Source organism: Pseudorasbora parva, chromosome 2, assembly GCF_024679245.1.
Source record: "Pseudorasbora parva isolate DD20220531a chromosome 2, ASM2467924v1, whole genome shotgun sequence".
In the NCBI taxonomy this organism is placed as follows: domain Eukaryota; kingdom Metazoa; phylum Chordata; class Actinopteri; order Cypriniformes; family Gobionidae; genus Pseudorasbora; species Pseudorasbora parva.
In genome coordinates, this window is record NC_090173.1 from 56,512,986 (window position 1) to 56,532,311 (window position 19,326).

Genomic DNA, 19,326 nt, shown 5'->3' on the forward strand with positions numbered 1-19,326 from the left:
TGGTGGTGTACGTGGGTCTCACACAAACCCCTATCACCCAATGGGCAATGAACAAGTTGAAAGGTTCAACAGGATGCTCTTGTCCAAGAAAGTCCATGGTGTTGAGCTTAGGTTCCTGATTTATAAAGGGGTTTTTGGTTTTGGTGTATGCATGGTTTTATAAATTTTTAGGATGAAATCTACGCAAAGTTTTATAAATGAGACCCCCGAACTTGATGCGAGCAGCGAGTGGTAGCCAATGCAGAGTCGAGTCGGTAATATGAAATGAGGATCATGCCATTTTGGCAATATAGAGGTGTTCAATATTTTAAAGACTATTTGATTGGTCTGAACAGTTTCTGCTCGGGCAAAATTACTCCTCAATGGATCGAGTCCAGACCGAATTGCCCTACCTCAAATTTTGTGGCTGCAGCTGGCATCCAGTCTAGTTCAACCCACTAATGAGATGTATAGCTACTACCTCTCACAGTCTCGCTTTAATTTCTGTTCAAAATCAAAGATGGCGCTACTGTGAATAAGGTCTATACTAACCAACCGCAGAAACATATGTCACAGCAGTCTCAGGACAGCAGCTCCAATAAATATTGGGAAAATCCCTTAAAAGTGGTTTTAAACCACACTGATTGACTTTTATTACACTGCAGTTTGAAGAAGAAAATACCAAATTTGCACATGGTTGATCTTGAAGCGCACGATAGACATAGGGCGTTTTCACACCTGAAAGTCCGCACCAAGGTCCGAACCAAAGTTCGTGTTTGGACATTTGGTTCTATTTGGTTTGCTTTCACATTGCAGTTATGTTAGCGCACCAAAGAACTTTACATGACGCACTGGCGTCCTGTCGTCATCATCTATGTGGGCTTCATCTTAACATTGATTGGTTTGTTAGCGGACGTGCGTCTGACGTCAGTGTGTTGTCAATTCAGCGGCTAACTTTGACAAGAATGAATGAACAGACGCATCGTTGCCAATAATGTTAATATTATGGCATTACTATCTGCAGCACCAACTATACTCGAGGCAAATTCACCAAATGAACGTCCTCGTTGTGCAAACATTTTATCGGCGCCGACAGGAAAGGAGGAGCTCCTAAAAGATAGGCTTTTTAGCCAAACAATGTATTTTATTTTATAGCCTAGTTATGTTTAAATATTATAATGTTATTTTTAAATTTCATCTAGGCTATATTGATTATGAAACGTGCACAGATGTGCAAAGACATCGAGTCAGAAATAATTTTGACCACTTCATTAGATTTGTTTTGTAGAAAGCTTTATTTTGTATCTTAATTTTAATAAATGTTTCATCATTTGCCTGAATTTAATAAATAAGCTTAAATAAATAATATAGAAGACATCCCGTGACGGAGTGATCATTTGCGTTGCACATGAACTGGAGCGGTCTCATAACTAAACTGAAACTCATATAGTCAAGCAGAGCACGCTGTTCACGCGAGCTGACATGAGTACACAAGCGGTTCTGGTTAAAATGTTGCGCGCTCCATCACTGCTGCTCACATGTGCAGTGAGTTTAATCTGTGTTTTTTCACTAATCCTACACCAGAACTTCCTGTAAATGGTCTGAAAGTCCGAACTATACAGAAAATGCTTTCACACAAGAAACGAACCGAACCTTTGTTCAGTTTGGTCCGGACCGAGACTACCTCTTGACGTCGGACCAAATTTCGTCTGTTTGGTCCGGACCATGGTTCGAGGGAGGTTTCACACCTGTAATTTTGGTTCGTACCAAACTGAAAAGTCCGAAAATCCGGACCAAACAAGGTAGGTGTGAAAGCACCCATAGATAACATTAGAAACTTGATTTTCACCCCAGGGGGTCTTTAATCACTCGAGGAATGAATCTCGTTGACTTAACTGATTAACCACCACCTGCAATTCATTTTCGCCTCCCTCAATATGTTTCTATTGCCTGATGATAAAGTGTGCTGATGATTAAAAGTGTTTAAATATCACTGCCATTGTCAGCGGAGATGATTGAGAGAAGCTATTGAGCAGTAAACAACAGCAGTAGATCTTAACAGAAGTTCTGCGAGGTTTCTGAAAGAGCCGATTGATAATCGTTTGGTGTTGGATGATTGCTCTTAATGGCTGTGAGGGAGAGTTGTGTTTGGAAAGGGCTCATTTTAGCTCTCTTCATTTTTGCTGTTGCCGGACAGACATCAGGGCCGTAAGTATCATTTAAATGTTTGCAGTGAAGAGGTTTGTAAAAAAAACAAAAACCTTGTACAAATGCTTAATTGTAACTTATTTTTCCACAGGTTCTTCATGGTGACGTTTCCTGCAGTGATTGAGTCAGGCTCTGATGCCAAATTATGTGTAACACTTCTGAAAGCCCAAGAGAGTCTCAAGATGACGGTTTCTCTGCTTGATGACAAGAACAGGACGACTCAACTTGTGCAGCAGGTTTCTTCTTTGCCGTTTCACCGCTGCTTTAATTTCCAGGTCTGTTATCATGAGACATGTGGCTTTTTCTAGTCTGGTTTGTTGTATATCAACTGAGTTTCTCTACAGGCTCCTCGAGTAGATGGAGAATCTGTGCAGAAGCTGAAGGTGGATGTTCAAGGGAGGACCTTCAGAGCGGCCGAAGAGAGGAAGGTCATGTTCAGACGCTACCTGAATTTGACCTTCATCCAAACAGACAAACCCATCTACAATCCAGGACAAACGGGTGAGTAGTTCGTGACCCTTGGTTAAATATAAGGGCTGCAGACAGTGCCTTACGGTACAGGTTCTGATCATCTTCAAATGCATGCTGCAAATCATTTGAGTGTTTATTGCTGTTTTTGCAGTGAATTTCAGAGTTGTCACCATGGATCCCAAATTTGTACCTTTTGATCAGATGGTAAGGCCTGACCATGGACTTTGGTTTCAGTTGTGCACGTTTCACTAATGACTTTGCTGCATCAATGCTTGTGCTTTTAAATGCCTAATATTCCTGTCTTTGTGTCTTGCAGTACAATCTGGTGGTGGTGGAGGTGAGGATTTGCTCCAGTGCAAGTCTTTGAATGGAGCTGAAGCGTTGTTGTTTGTCATCCGTTGGTAGTTTTTCCCTCTGAGCTGTTAATTGTTTTAATAGGACAATAATAATAACCGGATTGCTCAGTGGACAAATGTTTCCTCAACGGGGTCGATCTTGCAACTCTCTCATGAGTTAAACCCAGAGGCTCAGACAGGGATGTATACACTAAAGGCTTTTATTGGTGACCGACTGAGGTCCCAAGTTTTTGAGGTGAAAAAATATGGTAAGTCGTTGTTCCTATAATGTACAGCAGTTCGATGATATATCTGCGGTTGTGATCTAAAGCATCTCTTTTCTGATTTAGTTTTGCCCAAATTTGATGTGACCCTAAACGTACCACAGATGTACAGTGTTGGAGATGTGGGACTGACCGTTCAGGCTTGTGCCAAGTGAGTGAGGCTTATGTTCTCTTGTTTTGTGGTTGGTCAGTTCTTGATCCTGCTCCTTGTGCGGTTTCCCAGATACACATATGGCCAACCTGTTCCTGGTCAAGCATTGCTGGAAGTGTGCCGTGATCCCTTTCCATATGCTGTTCCAAATGATGTGGCTCCGGATTTGACACGTCGGTGTCTGAATAAAACCGCAAAGGTGTGACTGCTGCCTTAGTGCTGAGGGTTTGTCTGCTTGTGCTTGCCTTTAATATGAATCTCTCTCCTGCTACCAGATGAATGCTACGGGCTGTGCCTCTCTTACTGTCGACACATCAGTATTTTTCAACACCAAGTTTGAAAATTATATGCAAGATCTCTTTCTTGTAAATGTGAACGTCACTGAGGAGGGAACAGGTGAGCTATTGGCTGAGCTGAACCAACAGCACATGCTTGAATTGGATGGCTTGATTTATTTGTTCCCTGTCCAGATGTTGTGATGTCAAAGTCTGCAACGGTGTCCATTACATTTGAAGTCGGCAAGGTCACGTTTGTGGACCTCCCGGATTATTTTGAACCCGGATCAGTGATTAATGGAAAGGCAAGTAAAAGTTTATCCCTGGTCGCAGAAGCCTTTAAATTGGTTCCTAACCTTGATCGTTCCCAACAGATATCGGTGTCTCGTTTCAATGGGACTCCAATTGCGAACAAAGCAGTGTATTTCCTGGATGGTAACAGCTGGCCAAACAAACGGCTGCTGAATCTGACCACAAACCAGAATGGGCTGGTCATGTTCTCCCTCAAGACTGCTGATCTTCCAAAAGCTGATCTCAATCTGGTGGTACGATTTGCTCTTTATATTTTGTGACATGAAGATGTATCTCTCTCTTGCAAGAAACTGATTCCGTTCATTGTTCCCCAGGCAAGTGCGACTCCAGAGGTTGTTTATAATTACAAATCACCATACTTCACTACAGATTCAAGGGTTGTTCAACTTTCCGGACCTACTTCTGACAGCCCATCACTTAGTGAACTGACTATAGTGAAACTCGAGCAGCCGCTCAAATGTGGGGCTGTGTTTCCAGTGACCGTGAAGTATTCTTTTGTTGGAGAGACTGGCGACTACATCGCTGACATAATCTATATGGTGAGTGGACATTTTAATTTGTGCTGGTCTGTTTGTTCAGCGCCTTGTATCCACCTGTGTGTCTTCTGTCAGGTCTTGTCCAGGGGAGTGATCGTCCTCCATGGATTTCAGACGGTCAAAGCGAGGGCTTCTGATACCGTCACGAGCGGCTCGGTGTCATTCCAACTGTCTGTCAGTGTCGCTATGGCTCCAGCAGTGCAGATTCTGGTCTACGGCGTTCTGCCCAGTGGTGATGTAGCTGCAGCTAGTGTGTCGTTTGATACTGAAATGTGTTTCCAAAACCAGGTATGATGTGCACTAGCATCTGTTTGGCTTATGCGGGGAATGGTGACATGCCCTACAGCGTGTTGGTCCTTGTTTCAGGTGTCTCTACAGTTTTCTCCTGCTACGGCTGTTCCTGCTGAGGGAAATGTTCTGACTGTCTCTGCTCAAGCAGGATCTCTGTGTGGCCTTAGTGCTGTAGATCAGAGCGTCCGGATCTTGGAGCCAGGAAGACGTCTGAGAGCTGAAATGGTATCATTTTTAACAAACTTAAAGGATCCTTTTTCTTTTAGGCTGTAATATTTTATCAGTTCATTAAAGTTGTGTTTAGTGCAACAAGTTGCTGGTTCAAAGCATCTGCCGAATTAATGAATGTAGACCTATCAAATGTGACTGAAGGTGGTCTGCTGGAAGCTCTGCTCTACTTTTTAAAGTTAAATGGATTTCCTACAAAAACCATCAATTTGCTTCAGATGGACTTCATTAACCCCCTGGAGCCATGTGGTTTACTTTTATAATGGCAGGATGCTTAACTTTCATTTGATGACATACCCTTTAAATCTGTTGTCTACTCATAGACATGCTCCCATTTAACTCGGCTTAACTAATGTTTACTAGATTAATGTGGTTAAATGATCCATGTGCTTTATCCCCCCACCCCCTGTTCTCAGGTGTTCAACTTGCTCCCAGTGCGATTGCAATCAGATTATCCATATGAAGTTGAGGATGAACAGGAGTGTCTGAATGTTCGAGCCCGTCGAGCTGTTCCTACAGAACAAGCCTACGAAACCTTCAAGGTAGAAAGTTTATCATTACTGAATCCTCCTTCATTTTTCAAAAATCTTATGTTTGTTTGTTCATTTGGAAGAATGCAGGGATGAAGGTTGCAACAAATTTGCCTATCAGAGCACCTCAGTGTCTGACGTACAGAGGCCTGGAATATTATCGCAACTTCCCTAATGGTATGTCTGTTACTTTGACTCTTGCTCTGGAAATTGCTACATGACTTGCAGATTCAGTTGCTATAAACACAATTGTCCTGCAGTGTTTTTTCGCCGGTTCCCTGAACCTATGGTATTGGCTGCTGCTCTTCCATTAGAAGAAAGTGAGGGTGACACATCCTCTTTTGACGTGACCGTTAGAACTTACTTTCCAGAAACGTGGATCTGGCAGCTTGCTCAAGTGGGGTTGGTGTGAATTCTTTTGTTCCATCTCTAAAGCTAGCTGCCCACAATATTTACTTCTCATTCCCATTATTTCACTCTTTTTCTGCTATCCTTCAGAGCCACTGGATCCACACAAATTCCCATCACTGTTCCTGACACCATCACCACATGGGAGACTGAGGCATTCTGCCTGTCCTCCAAAGGTTTCGGCCTGGCTCCTCCTGCTCTGCTGACGGTCTTCCAGCCCTTCTTCCTGGAGCTCTCCCTGCCATACTCCATCGTCCGTGGGGAGTCTTTTGATCTGAAGGCCACTGTCTTCAGCTATCTGTCCAAGTGCATCCTGGTCTGTCATGGTTTATTTTCCTTTATATAATGGCTCTGTATAGAAGGTCCCGACTTTGCTCCATGTGCCGTTTCATTGGCAGGTTAAAGTGACTCCAGCTTCATCCACAAACTTTACTCTTAAAGAATATCCTGATCCGTACACATCCTGTCTTTGTGGCAATGGGAGGAAGACCTTCAAATGGGCTCTCTCAGCTTCTGTTCTTGGTCAGTTTTGGACTGTTTCTGAATTTGAAGTGAATGTGGCGTTGCTCACTTCCTGTCTGTCACCACAGGAACTGTCAACGTGACGGTCAATGCTTCAGCTGAGCCATCCCGGACTCGATGTGGCACTGAGGCCGTGACCGTGCCGACGAGAGGCCGCATTGACGTAGTTACTCGAAGTCTACTTGTCCTGGTAAGTGTTAACCAGCCTTCTGGAGTTTGATCATGGAGCTCATTCTGTTATACTGACGTGCTTTTATTGCCTTTTTTAAAGCCTGAAGGCGTTGAAAGGACAAACACCCAGAGTTGGTTACTGTGTCCAAAGGGTTTGTTTGCACTCAATGATTCCCCAATACATTTCTCCCTGCACGGCCAAAAACATTAGCCTAGCGCCTAATGCTGATCCATTTTGTTTGGTCCGCAGGAAACGTTCTTTCTGAAGATGTGACTCTGACTCTTCCAACAAACGTGATTCCGGGATCAGCTAGATGCTCAGTTTCAGTCCTTGGTAAAGCATTTCTAGTAGTAGAAACTGACAGGTGGTGATTTGCAGAATCAATTAGATTTTTTTTTTTTTTTTGAACTTTTTTTTTATTAAGCTTTTGTTATAAACAGAACACTGTTACATTACATATACATAGAATATTAATCAAAGTAAATAAATGAAGAGAAAAAAAAACAACAACAAAAAATAACCAACAACAACACAAAAAGAACACACAAAAAAAAAACACCCAAAGTTAAAGAAAATAGCCCATGACAGCACTTCAAAGAATATATCATATACCAGTACATTATCTGCGTAGTTCAATCATTAAACTTTATTAACTATTTCCTTCAAGCAAATATTTTTCAATTCGTGCCCACTTCTGTCGAAAAAAGTCAGATTTTAACTGCAAGTCTGCAGTCATTTTCTCAAATATATATATCTGTTTCAGTCTATGTGTCCATTCTGTCACAGTGGGTTCGTGCACCTTCATCCAGTTCACAGTAATTATCTTCCTAGCTGCCATTAACAATATATGCAATACAAATAAGTGGGATTTACTAAACAGATCTGGGGGGAACCCCTCAAGTAGAAAAAATTCTGGGTGCATTGGAATATCTCTTTCTAAAACTTTATTAATTTCCCTTCTAACCCTCTCCCAATATATTTGTATTTTAGGGCATTCCCAGAATATATGCACATAGTCCCCCACCATCCCACATTCTCTCCAGCATTGTGATAGTGGCGAAGTACTGTCAAATTTGGCAACCACCAGTGGGACCCTGAAGAATCTCATTTTCATTTTCCAATCAAATTCCTTCCACATTTGGCTGTTGATGCCTTTATGGCAGCTAGCACATATATTTATCCACATCTCATCTTCTATTACAGTATTTAACTCTAGTTCCCAGTTTCTTTTGATATGAAACGTGTCATCAGATTGATCCTGCATTAATTTTCCATAAATATGTGCTATATGATTTTTAGTGGGTATATCATGTTCAATAATATTGATAAAGTATTTTTCAACATTTGTTGGAGATCTTTTAATTATGTCCCAATGTTTATGAGTTGTGATATAATGTCGTAATTGTAAATATCTAAAGAAATCATTAGATCTCAGTGTAAACCTATCACGCAATTGGGAAAAAGATCTTATGGTTTCTCCGTCAAAAAGTTGATTAATTATCTTTAATCCTTTCTCTTCCCATCTACTGAAGGCATTATCCCATTTAGAAGGGAGAAAATCTGGGTTACCTTTAATAGGTATTGCACGTGATATGGGTATTACTCCTCTTAACTTTTTTTGTATTGTGGACCAGATTTTGACAGTATGCTGTATCCATATATTTGTTTTCTTCAATCTTTTCCGTGCTTCCAAGTCCATGAATGGTAGAGTGGTCAGAGAGACTCCAGGAAGTGAATTCTGTTCAATATTAACCCATTCTGCCTCCTTATCAATGCCAAGCCAAGCCGCCATAGCCCTAAGCTGAGCAGCCCAATAGTAGTATCTAAGATTAGGAAGGTTCAAACCCCCCCTGTCTTTATTTGACATAAGTATTTTAAGTCTTATTCTTGGCCTTTTATTTTGCCAAATAAACTTTGAAATCAAATTTTCTAGTTTATTAAATGCTGAAACTGGAACCAGAACAGGAAGAGATTGAAATAGGAAGAGAAGCCTTGGTAGTATATTCATTTTCACTGTTTCAATCCTTCCGAACATAGAAAGAGGGAGTACCTCCCATCTTGCCAAGTCTTTTTTTATGATTTCAAAAAGCTGTGTGTAATTAGCTGAATATAAACGAGATGCCATAGGTGTAAGGATAACACCTAAGTACCTGAAACCCTGACTAGACCATCGAAAAGATACTTCATTATTTAACTGAGTGGGCCAATGTCCTGAGATCATCATCGCCTCTGATTTCTCAGTATTTATCTTATATCCAGAGACTAAGCCATAGTCTCTAAGGCACTCTAAGAGGGCTGGGATAGATGAAACAGGGTTTTCAATGAATAATAATATGTCATCGGCGTATAGCGATATTTTATGACACTTCCCTCCTTTATCTGCTATCCCCTGTATTCTAGGGTTGCTCCTTATTAACTCCGCTAGTGGCTCAATACTAAGAGCAAATAAGACTGGGGACATCGCATCTCCCTGACGAGTTCCCCTACCTAGATTAAAGAACTCCGAGCAATGACCATTAACTCGAACTCTTGATTTAGGGTTTTTGTAAAAAATATTTACCCATTTAACAAAAGTTTCATGAAACCCCATATAATTAAGAGTCTGTTTCAGAAACACCCAGTCCACCCTATCAAATGCCTTCTCAGCATCTAAGCTGAGAAGCATTGAGGGTGTTTTACTATCTTTTCCAATTTGCTGTAAGTTTAAAGCTCTTCTTATGTTATTTGTTCCATATCTTCTATTAATAAATCCAGTCTGATCCGGTTTGACCAACTTTTTAATATGTTTCTGAATTCTGTTTGCTATTATTGAAGTTAAAATTTTCATATCCTGACATAGTAAGCTTATTGGTCTATAAGCCATACATTGTGGAAAAAACTTTTCCAGTTTTATGAATTACAGTAATTATTGCGTCAGACCATGAATGTGGGGGGTCTTCATTATGTAGCACATAGTTAAATACCTTACATAAATTAGGAGCCAGTTCCTCTACAAATGCCTTATAAAATTCCCCGGAGAATCCATCTACCCCTGGTGACTTATTGTTTTTTAAATTTGCGATAGTCTCCCTTATTTCTTCTTCTGTGATGGGGGATATCATTTCCTTTGCTTCTTGATCTGTTAATTTGTTTAATTCAATTGGTTGTAAAAAACTTTTAATTTTGTCCTCCTTATTTATTAACTTCTGGCCTTCGTATAATTTTTTATAATAATTTTCAAATGCATTAACTATATCATTTGGTTGTGTTAGCATTGTTGAGGTATTTGGGTGTTTGATTTTAGGAACAACCCTGCTTGCTTGAGCCTTACGTAATTGAAAGGCCAAGAGCCTACTAGCCTTATTACTCATCTCATAATATTTTCTGCTTACAAATCTGAGTGCCCCCTCTGCTTTATATGTGAGCAAATCATCCAAATTCTTCCTTTCCTGCTTTAAACATTCTAAAATTTTAATTTGACCTTTTTGTTTATGTTCAGTTTCCAGCTTCCTGATTTTATTCTCTATCTCATTTTGTTTGGCTAATCTCAATTTTTTGTTCCTGGACGTTATTTCTATTATTTTACCTCTTGTCACTGCTTTGGCCCCCTCCCACAAAATAGAAGGGGTAACCAGTCCATTATCATTAATATCAAAGTATTCAATCAGTTGTTGTTTTATTTCCTCCTTCGCCTTACAGTCATTTATTACTGAGACATTTAATCTCCAGTATTTAAATTGTTTATCTTGTCCTAACTGAAGTTTTAGCCTAACTGGAGCATGATCTGATATAGTTATAGGATCTATATTACATTCTTTGAAATGATGTAAATCTACTCTAGATGTACAAAAGAAGTCTATTCTAGAATAACTACCATGCACATGTGACATAAAGGTAAAATCCTTTTCTTTAGGATGCAAGTGTCGCCAAATATCCGTTAAGCCTAATTCACTCATTATTCCTAAAAGAGCTTTTACTTTTTTTGGCTGTGGTCCCCTTTCTGCTGGTAACCTATCAACATAGCTATCTAATACACAGTTAAAGTCTCCACCAATTAAATAAATTCCCTCGCCTTTCTGTGCCAAAAGAGAGAAAACATTTTTGAAAAATTTTGGGTAGTCCTCATTAGGTGCGTAAAGATTAAGAATAGTAATTTTTTTGCCTGAAATCGTTCCAACTACCATTACATATCTCCCTTCTTTATCTTTGTATACTTGCTCCATATTAAAAAAGACAGACTTGGCAAACATGATTGCGACACCTCTTTTCTTCCCCTTGTTATATGAGGCACTGTAAACTTCGTCCACCCATTCCCTCCTCAGTTTTAAATGTTCCCCATCAGACAGATGTGTCTCTTGAAGCAGTGCAATAGAGCATTGCATTTTTTTAAGCTGATTAAATATTTTCTTTCTTTTAATTGGGCTGCTAAGTCCTTTCACATTATAACTGACACAAATTAAATTATCCATTTATATTATTATAGATATTGTGTGTGCTATTCGCCAGTGTGTTCCAGTAATTTATAAAAACAAAAAACACGTTAGCTGTCAAGGGCAAATAATTAACGTAGGCAAAAACAACAACAGAAAAAACTATATACATGAACAAGACTTCCACACATCCATTCGGCCAAGTTCTTGTCTTGTAGGCCAAATCCCGATGTAAGAAGGGCAGGGAGTTGTGACGTTTTCTCCCTGGGGTATCAAAAGTGCACCAAGTGCGTGCAGCCATTTTCGAACCACGGCCGCCTCCAAGAGTGATTTCCACTCAGCGAAATGTCAGCAAGCATCCGTCAATTAAAAATAACAATTATTATTGTCCCGAAAGTAAAAATATTTTGTATTTCTATAAAGAGCCAGTCTCTTTTATAATTTAGTCAGAGTTTACTCACATTCTGAAGCAGAAATATCCAGTTTAGATGTAACTCTTTGTTGAGCGAATTTACTCCTTCTGCAAAAATGCTTGAAGATCCGCATCGGACAACATTGCTGTGCCCGATCCACGTCCACCTTTACCTTGCACTGACCATCTTGCCTTCGATATTTCTCTTACTTGTCGGTCTCGTTCATCCACTTGAACTTTAATTCCCAGATCCCGCAGTGGTGGTAAAGCATCCATCAGGGTAGGAAAGGTTTTTACGCCGGTCTCTAGGTAAATTCTTATCTGTGCTGGATAGACACACTGGGCTCGCACATCCTTCGTCTTGAGCTGTTTCATAACGTCTCGAACCTGCGATCTTTTCCTCTGCAACTCAGGCGAATAGTCATTGTCAAAGTAGATCCGTTTCGCGTTGTACAGGACCTGTTTCTGTGACCAGGCTTGTCGTAAGATTGCATCCTTAACAGCATAGTCTAGGAATCTCACTATTATCGATCTCGGAGGTGCGGAGGGGTCTTTTGGTTTGGCTGCAAGGGCCCGGTGTGCCCTTTCGATCTTTATATCCATGTCCTGAGGTAACTGTAGAACTGTGGTGAGCAGACCCGTAACAAATTCCACTGTATTTCCTCCTTCACTACCCTCTGGAACTTGATATATTCTTAGATTATTCCGGCGAAGTCTATTTTGCAAGTCATCGCATCTACCTGTGAGATCCGCCTCACGTTCCAGTAGATACCGTAGCGCTCTTTCGTGTCTCATCCCACTCTCCTCAGCAGCGCTGATCCGTTCCTCCGTTTCCCCGACTCTGCTCTCCAAACCATTTATTTGGCATTTTAAGTCCTCAACTGAGGTCTCCAATTTAGTCAGTGATATTTTCGTTTGTTTATGCCCCTCTTGATTTTCTTTTCTTAACGATTTCAATTCTTCCATCACCTCAGTAAGTTCGGGAGCACGCGGGTTAGCTTTAGTAGGCCTAGGGCTAGGTGATCTTTTCTTATCGTCTCTTTCTCTTGAATTTTCATTCTTGGAGGTATTCTTTTGTCTTGTTGCCGCACTCATTCTGAAAAACTCTGAATTTATCTGAACTGGTTATGTAAATCGGGATTTATTGCAATAATCCGACGGAGCTTAACTTTCACGCGTCTGCCATCTCTCTAACGTCACCGGAAGCCCAATTAGATTTTGATGTGGGTTTTATGTCTGTCCTTTTTGTAGGGGATATAATGGGTCGTGCGCTGAAGAATCTAGATGGGTTAATACAGATGCCATCTGGCTGTGGAGAACAGAATATGATCATTCTTGCTCCCAATATTTACATCCTGCTGTACCTGAAGGTCACGGGGCAACTCACCGCAGCCATTCGAGAGACCGCCACGGGCTACCTTCAAATCGGTATGGCTGAACAGATCCATTAAAGAATTTAAATTCATCATGGAAAACTCTTTGCAGGGCTTCTATTTCCCTGACACAAAGGCTTTCCAAAACTTGATAGTTTGAGGGGATGGATAGGTAGCGCCCCATTCTTCTCTCCCCCCCCCCCCCCCCCCCCCCCTTCCTGACTAATTTTCATGTGGTTTTTGACCTGAACAGGATACCAAGGACAACTGAACTACAGGCACAGTGATGGCTCGTACAGTACTTTTGGCTATGATGCATCCAATACATGGTGAGTTTCATGCTATTGTGGTTTTATGTAACTTGCGTCACCAGCAGTTTAACACGCTTCCTCCATGGCCAGGTTGACCGCCTTTGTCATGAGGTGTTTTGGTTTGGCAACGCAATTTGTTTTCATCGATCCGAATGTCCTTCAGAGTGCAAAGGACTGGCTAATAAGTCAGCAGGGTTCTAATGTCTGTTTCGTGCAACAGGGAACGTTGTACCACAATGACATGAAGGTACATCAATGGTTATCAAATGGACCGTAAACCATAAGCTCTGTCTGAGGCTTTTTTTTGTGTATTTTAGGGTGGAGTTGGTGACAACGTCACCATGACCGCCTACATCGTCGCATCTCTTCTTGAAATAGGCGTCCCTGTCACAGTAAAAACCCTTTCAGTAGTTGTATGAGCTCCTTGCGGTTCTGGCTGTTGTCTGAGATCTGCTTCGCTTTCAGGATCCCATCATTACCAACGCTCTGTCCTGCTTGAGGCCTGTTGTTGGGAACCTGGGAAACACTTATGCCACGGCTCTGCTGGCCTACACCTTCAGTCTAGCTGGAGAGACCACCACTCGATCACAGCTTTTAACTGCCTTGAACAACCTTGCCATTTCTGAAGGTGAAATTCACCAGGATCTTGAGTGGTGTGTGTATAGTCTTAAGCATTGCCTCGAATGTCAACTTTCTTAGTAGAAAGGACTTTTGTAAAGGTAGGAGTTTTGTATAAACACCGAGCAATAGGTTGACATGCACAAAGCCTTTATGAAGTTTAAGTGTATTCTGTACTTTGGTTGCACAAGGTTTAAGCTGCAAACGACACTTTCAATGTGAACATCGCTCACTCAATTTGCTATACAAATGTATCATTGCTCAGTGCATTTTGCATTTAATACTTGTACATTGGCTATGGCAGTTTCCACACTTCATTAAGTTGAGTAGCAAATCAGTATCATAAAATGTATGAAGGATCATGACACTGAAGAATGGAGCAAGCTCCCTTTTCGTTGGCCATTTGATCACAAACCACATTTGAACACTCAAAAAATGGAATAAAATCTTGCACTATTGTTCAAACGGTTGGCGTTCAGGGCGCGTTGCGGCCCTACACCAATATCAGAACTGATTCACCTTAAAACTGATGCTGTCGTTTTTCTCCTTGAATGGGTTTATATTTGAGGTTCTTTGCCGTTGACTTTCTCCCCGCCATCTCTTCAGGTGCTAAGCTCCACTGGTCTCAGACGACATCTGGTGATACTCTGGCGGTGGAGATCAGCGCTTATGTGCTGCTAGCGGTTCTCACAGTTCAGCCTCTCACGACGGCTAATCTGGGCTATGCTAACCGCATTGTCAACTGGCTGGTGACCCAGCAGAATCCCTATGGAGGCTTCTCCTCCACCCAGGTGCCTCTGACTACCAAATATGAGCACAATCATTGAGTGGAGTTTTTAATCTGGTGCTCGTTTTCAGGACACGGTGGTGGCTCTTCATGCTCTGTCTGTGTACGCTGCTCAAGTCTTCAGCTTGGACGGCTCAAGCACCGTTGCCGTACAGTCCTCAGTGGTAGGAGGAGACTCTTATAGCTTCACTGTGAATCGGGACAACAGGCTACTGTATCAGGAGAAGCTGCTGAAGAACGTTCCTGGCAAATATACTGTTAAAGCTTCAGGATCCACTTGTGTGTCTGTGCAGGTCTGTATCTTCAGCTCCTTTTACGCTTTCTGTTGCACGCATCAAAAGCCTACTGTGCTTTCTTTGTATTCTAGGTTGCATGTTTCTACAACATCCCAACACCCATTAAAGATACCAAAACACTGAGCATTGACGCAAAGGTGACCGGAGACTGCCGACCGCTTGGGGCCAATCTCCTGTTGAACTTCACGGTGAAGTAAGAAAGGCTTTGACTTCATCCTGAAACCAGTTTATGTCTCTGACAAGAGGAACTGCTTGATCTTGTTGACTAAACTTTATTCGTTTTCAGATACAATGGAGCAAAATCATCTACTAACATGGTTCTAGTGGACATTAAACTCCTGTCGGGCTTCACGGCTGATACATCACTGGTACGCAAGACTTGGCAAATCCTGAGATGCTTGAGGCTCTTTCAGATGTAATCGTGTCTCTAAACATTGGTCTCTTCCCCTCAGCTTGGATCTCCACTGGCGTCGTTTGCTCCGCTAGTGGTGCGGGTTGATTCTGAAGAGGATCATGTCCTAATTTATCTGAAAGAGGTGAGACTGGGTATAATCACTAGCTGCCACATTGTCAAATGCTGTTTGTGCTGCTGTTCATCCTTTCTGTCTCGCAGGTTCCCAAAGGTGTCCCCAAGACTTACACTCTTCAGCTGAAACAGGTTCTTGCAGTGAAAAATCTCAAGCCAGCGGTCATCAACATTTATGACTACTATCAGACAAGTATGCTTTCATCCTAATCGAGCTTTGCTCTGGCTGAATTCACTGAACTTGATCCAGCTCACTTCATGTTCCTCTTCCAGGTGATTCGTTTGAGACCACCTACACATCTCCTTGTCCATGACACTGCAATAGGACGTGACTCAAAATAAATGATTTTATGCAATCACTTGTTTGCCTTTTGTTTAACATGACGAGTGTTGCAGGTCACTGTTTTGTTATAGAAGTGGTTTCCTAAACTGAACATCAAGCATATCGTTACTAGTCTTAACCAAAGTTAGAAGCAAACTCTTCAGGGGTGAGAAATGCCAGAACAACAACTCTGAATGTCTTCACGGTCCTTGAGATGAGGGTGTTTCAGAAGGAAGACTGGCCTTCCCACCTGATTATAACCTCACTGGCTTTGCCCTGCCCAAACTGTATCCTGAACCCATGTCACCATGCAATCCGACACCCCCCTAATCTGTCCAAGTATGACAGGAGGGTGCAAGTCACCTTGATTTATATAGTGCTTTTTACAATATACAGGTGAAATTTCCAACCCCCGGAAATGTCATCTGGCTCTCGCCGAGGCTCAGTACCTGGGTTTCCGGGTGGGTAGAGGACTGATGTGCCAAGTCTCCCGAGCTCTCATCAGCGTCGCCCTGGCAATTGATTGAAAACACCTGCACACGATCAGCATGGGCCCGATTGTCACAGCTGCAGGCCATCAGGCCCGGGCATAAAAGCCTTCACTCTGGGACACCAGTTGGAGCACGATCTCCATGCAGCACTACGCTAATCCTTGTCTCTCTCACCCAGACTGCAGCCTGTGACGCTCCGGCCACCTCGCCACACCTACGTCACCGCTAGCACCAGGAAGAAGGACACCTACAGCGCACCTGCACCTAAATCACCACGTTTGTCACTGTTCATACAAATAAATCCACCCTCTGGGGGCTTTGCACCAATTTCATTGTTGCGTGATCCTTCACCCTGCCACTATATATATAAAAAAAAAAATATTATTCCTTACATAACCCTTTCCCAGTAAGTTAGTGCCACACAAGAGCACTATAGGGTTAAAAATAGGAGCACATGTGACATGAGAAATCTTGCGGAAATACTTGTGCAGGTATAAGCATGTCTGCGTGTGACACAAAGCAATCACCACACTGTGCATTCATTTTATTTAACTAACAAGCAAATCTCAAACTAAACAGCATCTCCGGCACCTTTAGTGTCAGAATTCACTCACTCGTATTCATTCACTCCTTTAAGTGACCTAGTGGAGTAATAGGGAATGAATGAACGCTCGACTCTTACAGTGCGTTGAGAGTGAGAGCGATTCAAAAAGCATAAGGAGTCGTTTGCTCTCGAAACGCTCTCGCGGTATTTATGAGCCGATTGGTCTGCGCAGCGCTGCTGCATCGAACAAGCCTCTTCCTCCATTGCTCGTAGCCTACTACATCGCCTGTACACCTGTACACTCATTATTGCGGTGCATTGTGGGATTGGATTAGTGCACTCAAAAACGTCCACTATGGTTCGGACACCACTACAAATGGCTGTCCCCTCAAATAGTGCCCTATTTAAGGGTATAGGGGGCGATTTCGGACACAGCCAAGGACTAAACAAGGGGGTGTGGTAACAGGAAACAAGGAGGTGGGACACAAGGAGCACAGGGCAAACACATACTAAGACAGAGACGTGTTCAAGCACAACACAAACAAAGACACTAAACAGAGACAAAATAGACAGAGCTGTCAGAGGAGAACCCTGACAATTACAGTTTGGAAGTAACTTACCTCTAAAATAATACTTATAACACAGAGTTGGATCGTCATGATTTCTTGCATTGTCTTGAGCATTCACTTTTTTGCCAATTCTCTATTGTTAGCCTGGATAGCCCATGTCATTATGCTTCATCATATCGCCTTCTACTGGATGTAAAATGCTCTCTGCCTACATTTTAGAATGTTAAGAGCTATTTCTGTAGTTATTTTGGTAAAAGTAACTCAAAAGTAATACAGGAGTAATGTAACGCATTACAATTCTGAGACAGTAATATTGTAATGTAATGAATTACTTTTAAATAGCAGTAATAAGTAATCTATAATATATTACAGTTTAAAAGTAACTTGCACAACACTGGTGTTTACATCCTGGAGGTAAGAGCTACTGGTGGCAGCGGTAGTTTGAAATATGTTTGGAGGGTTAATTTGACACAAATGTATTTCACAGTATCGCTGAGGAGTGTGCTAGACGCATCGAGCGACTTTATCGCTGCAAAACAGTGCAGCTTGCACGCCATTGAATACGCGGGGTGGTGTGAGTCATTGTCTGCAGGTATGGTTTATGTATTTTCATGCTCGGGTTAACAGGGCAGTAATGTGTATTTTTTTAATACATGTTTTATGTTTTACTAGTCACATGGGGGCCAGGTGAAGCAGTCGATTCTGTTCCCTTCGGAATGTCTGTTTCCCTTTACGCAAACATACTGCAAGTCACTCGTAGTTGCCGAGTTACCATGCGTACCATCAGAAATAACGTGAGCATGAAGCACAACTGGATGTACGGGAAGCCGAAAGGTTCAAAAAGGTGTTTTTTTTTTTTTTTACTTTTTAGAAGCGAGGGTTGTAATGGCAGCTGCCAGTTTAAACCTGCTTATTTCTTGTCAGTTTTAAAATGTATTATCGATTTCAATGTATTGTTTTCTAAGGCTTTGGTTAGATGTTCACAGGTGTTTGCCACGTTTTATATTTGGAAAGAAAAGACATACTGCTTGTTTTCAAACACTGATTTTCAGTGACAGATATGCATTTATAACCTTGACAAACATAGCAAAATTAAACATGAATACAAAATATTAATGTGCATATGAAAGGCTTAGCTGTTAAAAATCAACTAAATGTGTACCTCACTCTCCAACTCCTTCCCAGGGCCGATCTGCAAGTCTTTATAAAATAATTTATACGGTCCCACTCTGGACAGCAGTACATAGCTGTTGTTTCCAGCCCAGGCACTTTTGATATCTACAGAGGATAACCAAAAAGCATTGCATCTACCACCATACAAATATATTAGAATTCAGACTAATATGGAGCTTTTCTAAGATCTGACTTTACATTACTTACAGCTATGCACAGTGTCTGTGTTGTCAGCTGGCACAACTGAAGTGGTGTGGGACACAGGTGAGGAACGTGGCATTTCCAGTGTTGAGTTTTTTTACCAGTCCAGTGGAGACAGGGGAGAGGAAATGGTAGATTGTGTGGATGTAGGTGATTGTGGGGGCTGGTTTTCTTGTGACTTAGTGATGGTGAGGTCTACAGGTGGGAGTGAATGGCATGGTCCAGTTTCTTTGTGTGATTTTTTATGTTGTGATTCTTAGGTAATTCTGTGGGGTATCCGGGGGGAGTCTTCTTTAAATGGTTTGAGGTGATCAGTGTTAATTTTGGGGAATTGCTTCCCTTTTTCATCCCTTAATTTGGCACTTTTTTCCCAACATGAGTTATTTCATTATATTCCCAACCAGCTGCGCTCGAGCTTGCCCCTTTCCTTTGCTGGACCTTATGTTTTTTCTCTTAGGACCTTCTGGCCTACAGAGAATGGTGCCTGTTTTACCACCTTCCGTGTCCTGTTTTTTTTTTTACGTTTTTTTTTTACAATGTTGTCCATTTTCTCATTTAGAGAAATGGCCTTAGATATTGTGTCCTCTGCAAT

The 19,326-nt window shown here is 41.7% G+C and overlaps 1 protein-coding gene across 1 annotated transcript; it reads left to right on the top strand.

The window, feature by feature from the left end:
• Positions 1–1,984: 1,984 nt before the first annotated feature.
• LOC137047272 (alpha-2-macroglobulin-like protein 1) lies at positions 1,985–15,790 on the top strand. The gene is made up of 34 exons (XM_067424845.1): positions 1,985–2,187; positions 2,279–2,462; positions 2,532–2,688; positions 2,810–2,862; positions 2,975–2,995; positions 3,097–3,262; positions 3,344–3,428; positions 3,501–3,627; positions 3,704–3,824; positions 3,899–4,008; positions 4,078–4,248; positions 4,330–4,554; positions 4,627–4,839; positions 4,918–5,067; positions 5,487–5,612; positions 5,684–5,777; positions 5,861–6,002; positions 6,099–6,324; positions 6,407–6,530; positions 6,599–6,720; positions 6,802–6,853; positions 6,952–7,035; positions 12,775–12,951; positions 13,150–13,225; positions 13,298–13,454; positions 13,525–13,599; positions 13,673–13,835; positions 14,432–14,616; positions 14,684–14,905; positions 14,980–15,101; positions 15,195–15,276; positions 15,361–15,444; positions 15,522–15,627; positions 15,708–15,790. The coding sequence occupies exons 1-34, from the start codon at positions 2,105–2,107 to the stop codon at positions 15,746–15,748; spliced, it is 4,326 nt and encodes a 1,441-aa protein (XP_067280946.1). The 5' UTR covers positions 1,985–2,104; the 3' UTR covers positions 15,749–15,790.
• The last annotated feature ends 3,536 nt before the right edge of the window (positions 15,791–19,326 follow it).

Bases quoted from the DNA above. Each gene is read 5' to 3' on its own strand.
- LOC137047272 (XM_067424845.1), top strand. From the start codon at position 2,105: ATGGCTGTGAGGGAGAGTTGTGTTTGGAAAGGGCTCATTTTAGCTCTC. The intron at 2,463-2,531 runs GTCTGTTATCAT...GTTTCTCTACAG, and splicing joins ACCGCTGCTTTAATTTCCAG to GCTCCTCGAGTAGATGGAGA. The intron at 3,628-3,703 runs GTGTGACTGCTG...TCCTGCTACCAG, and splicing joins GTCTGAATAAAACCGCAAAG to ATGAATGCTACGGGCTGTGC.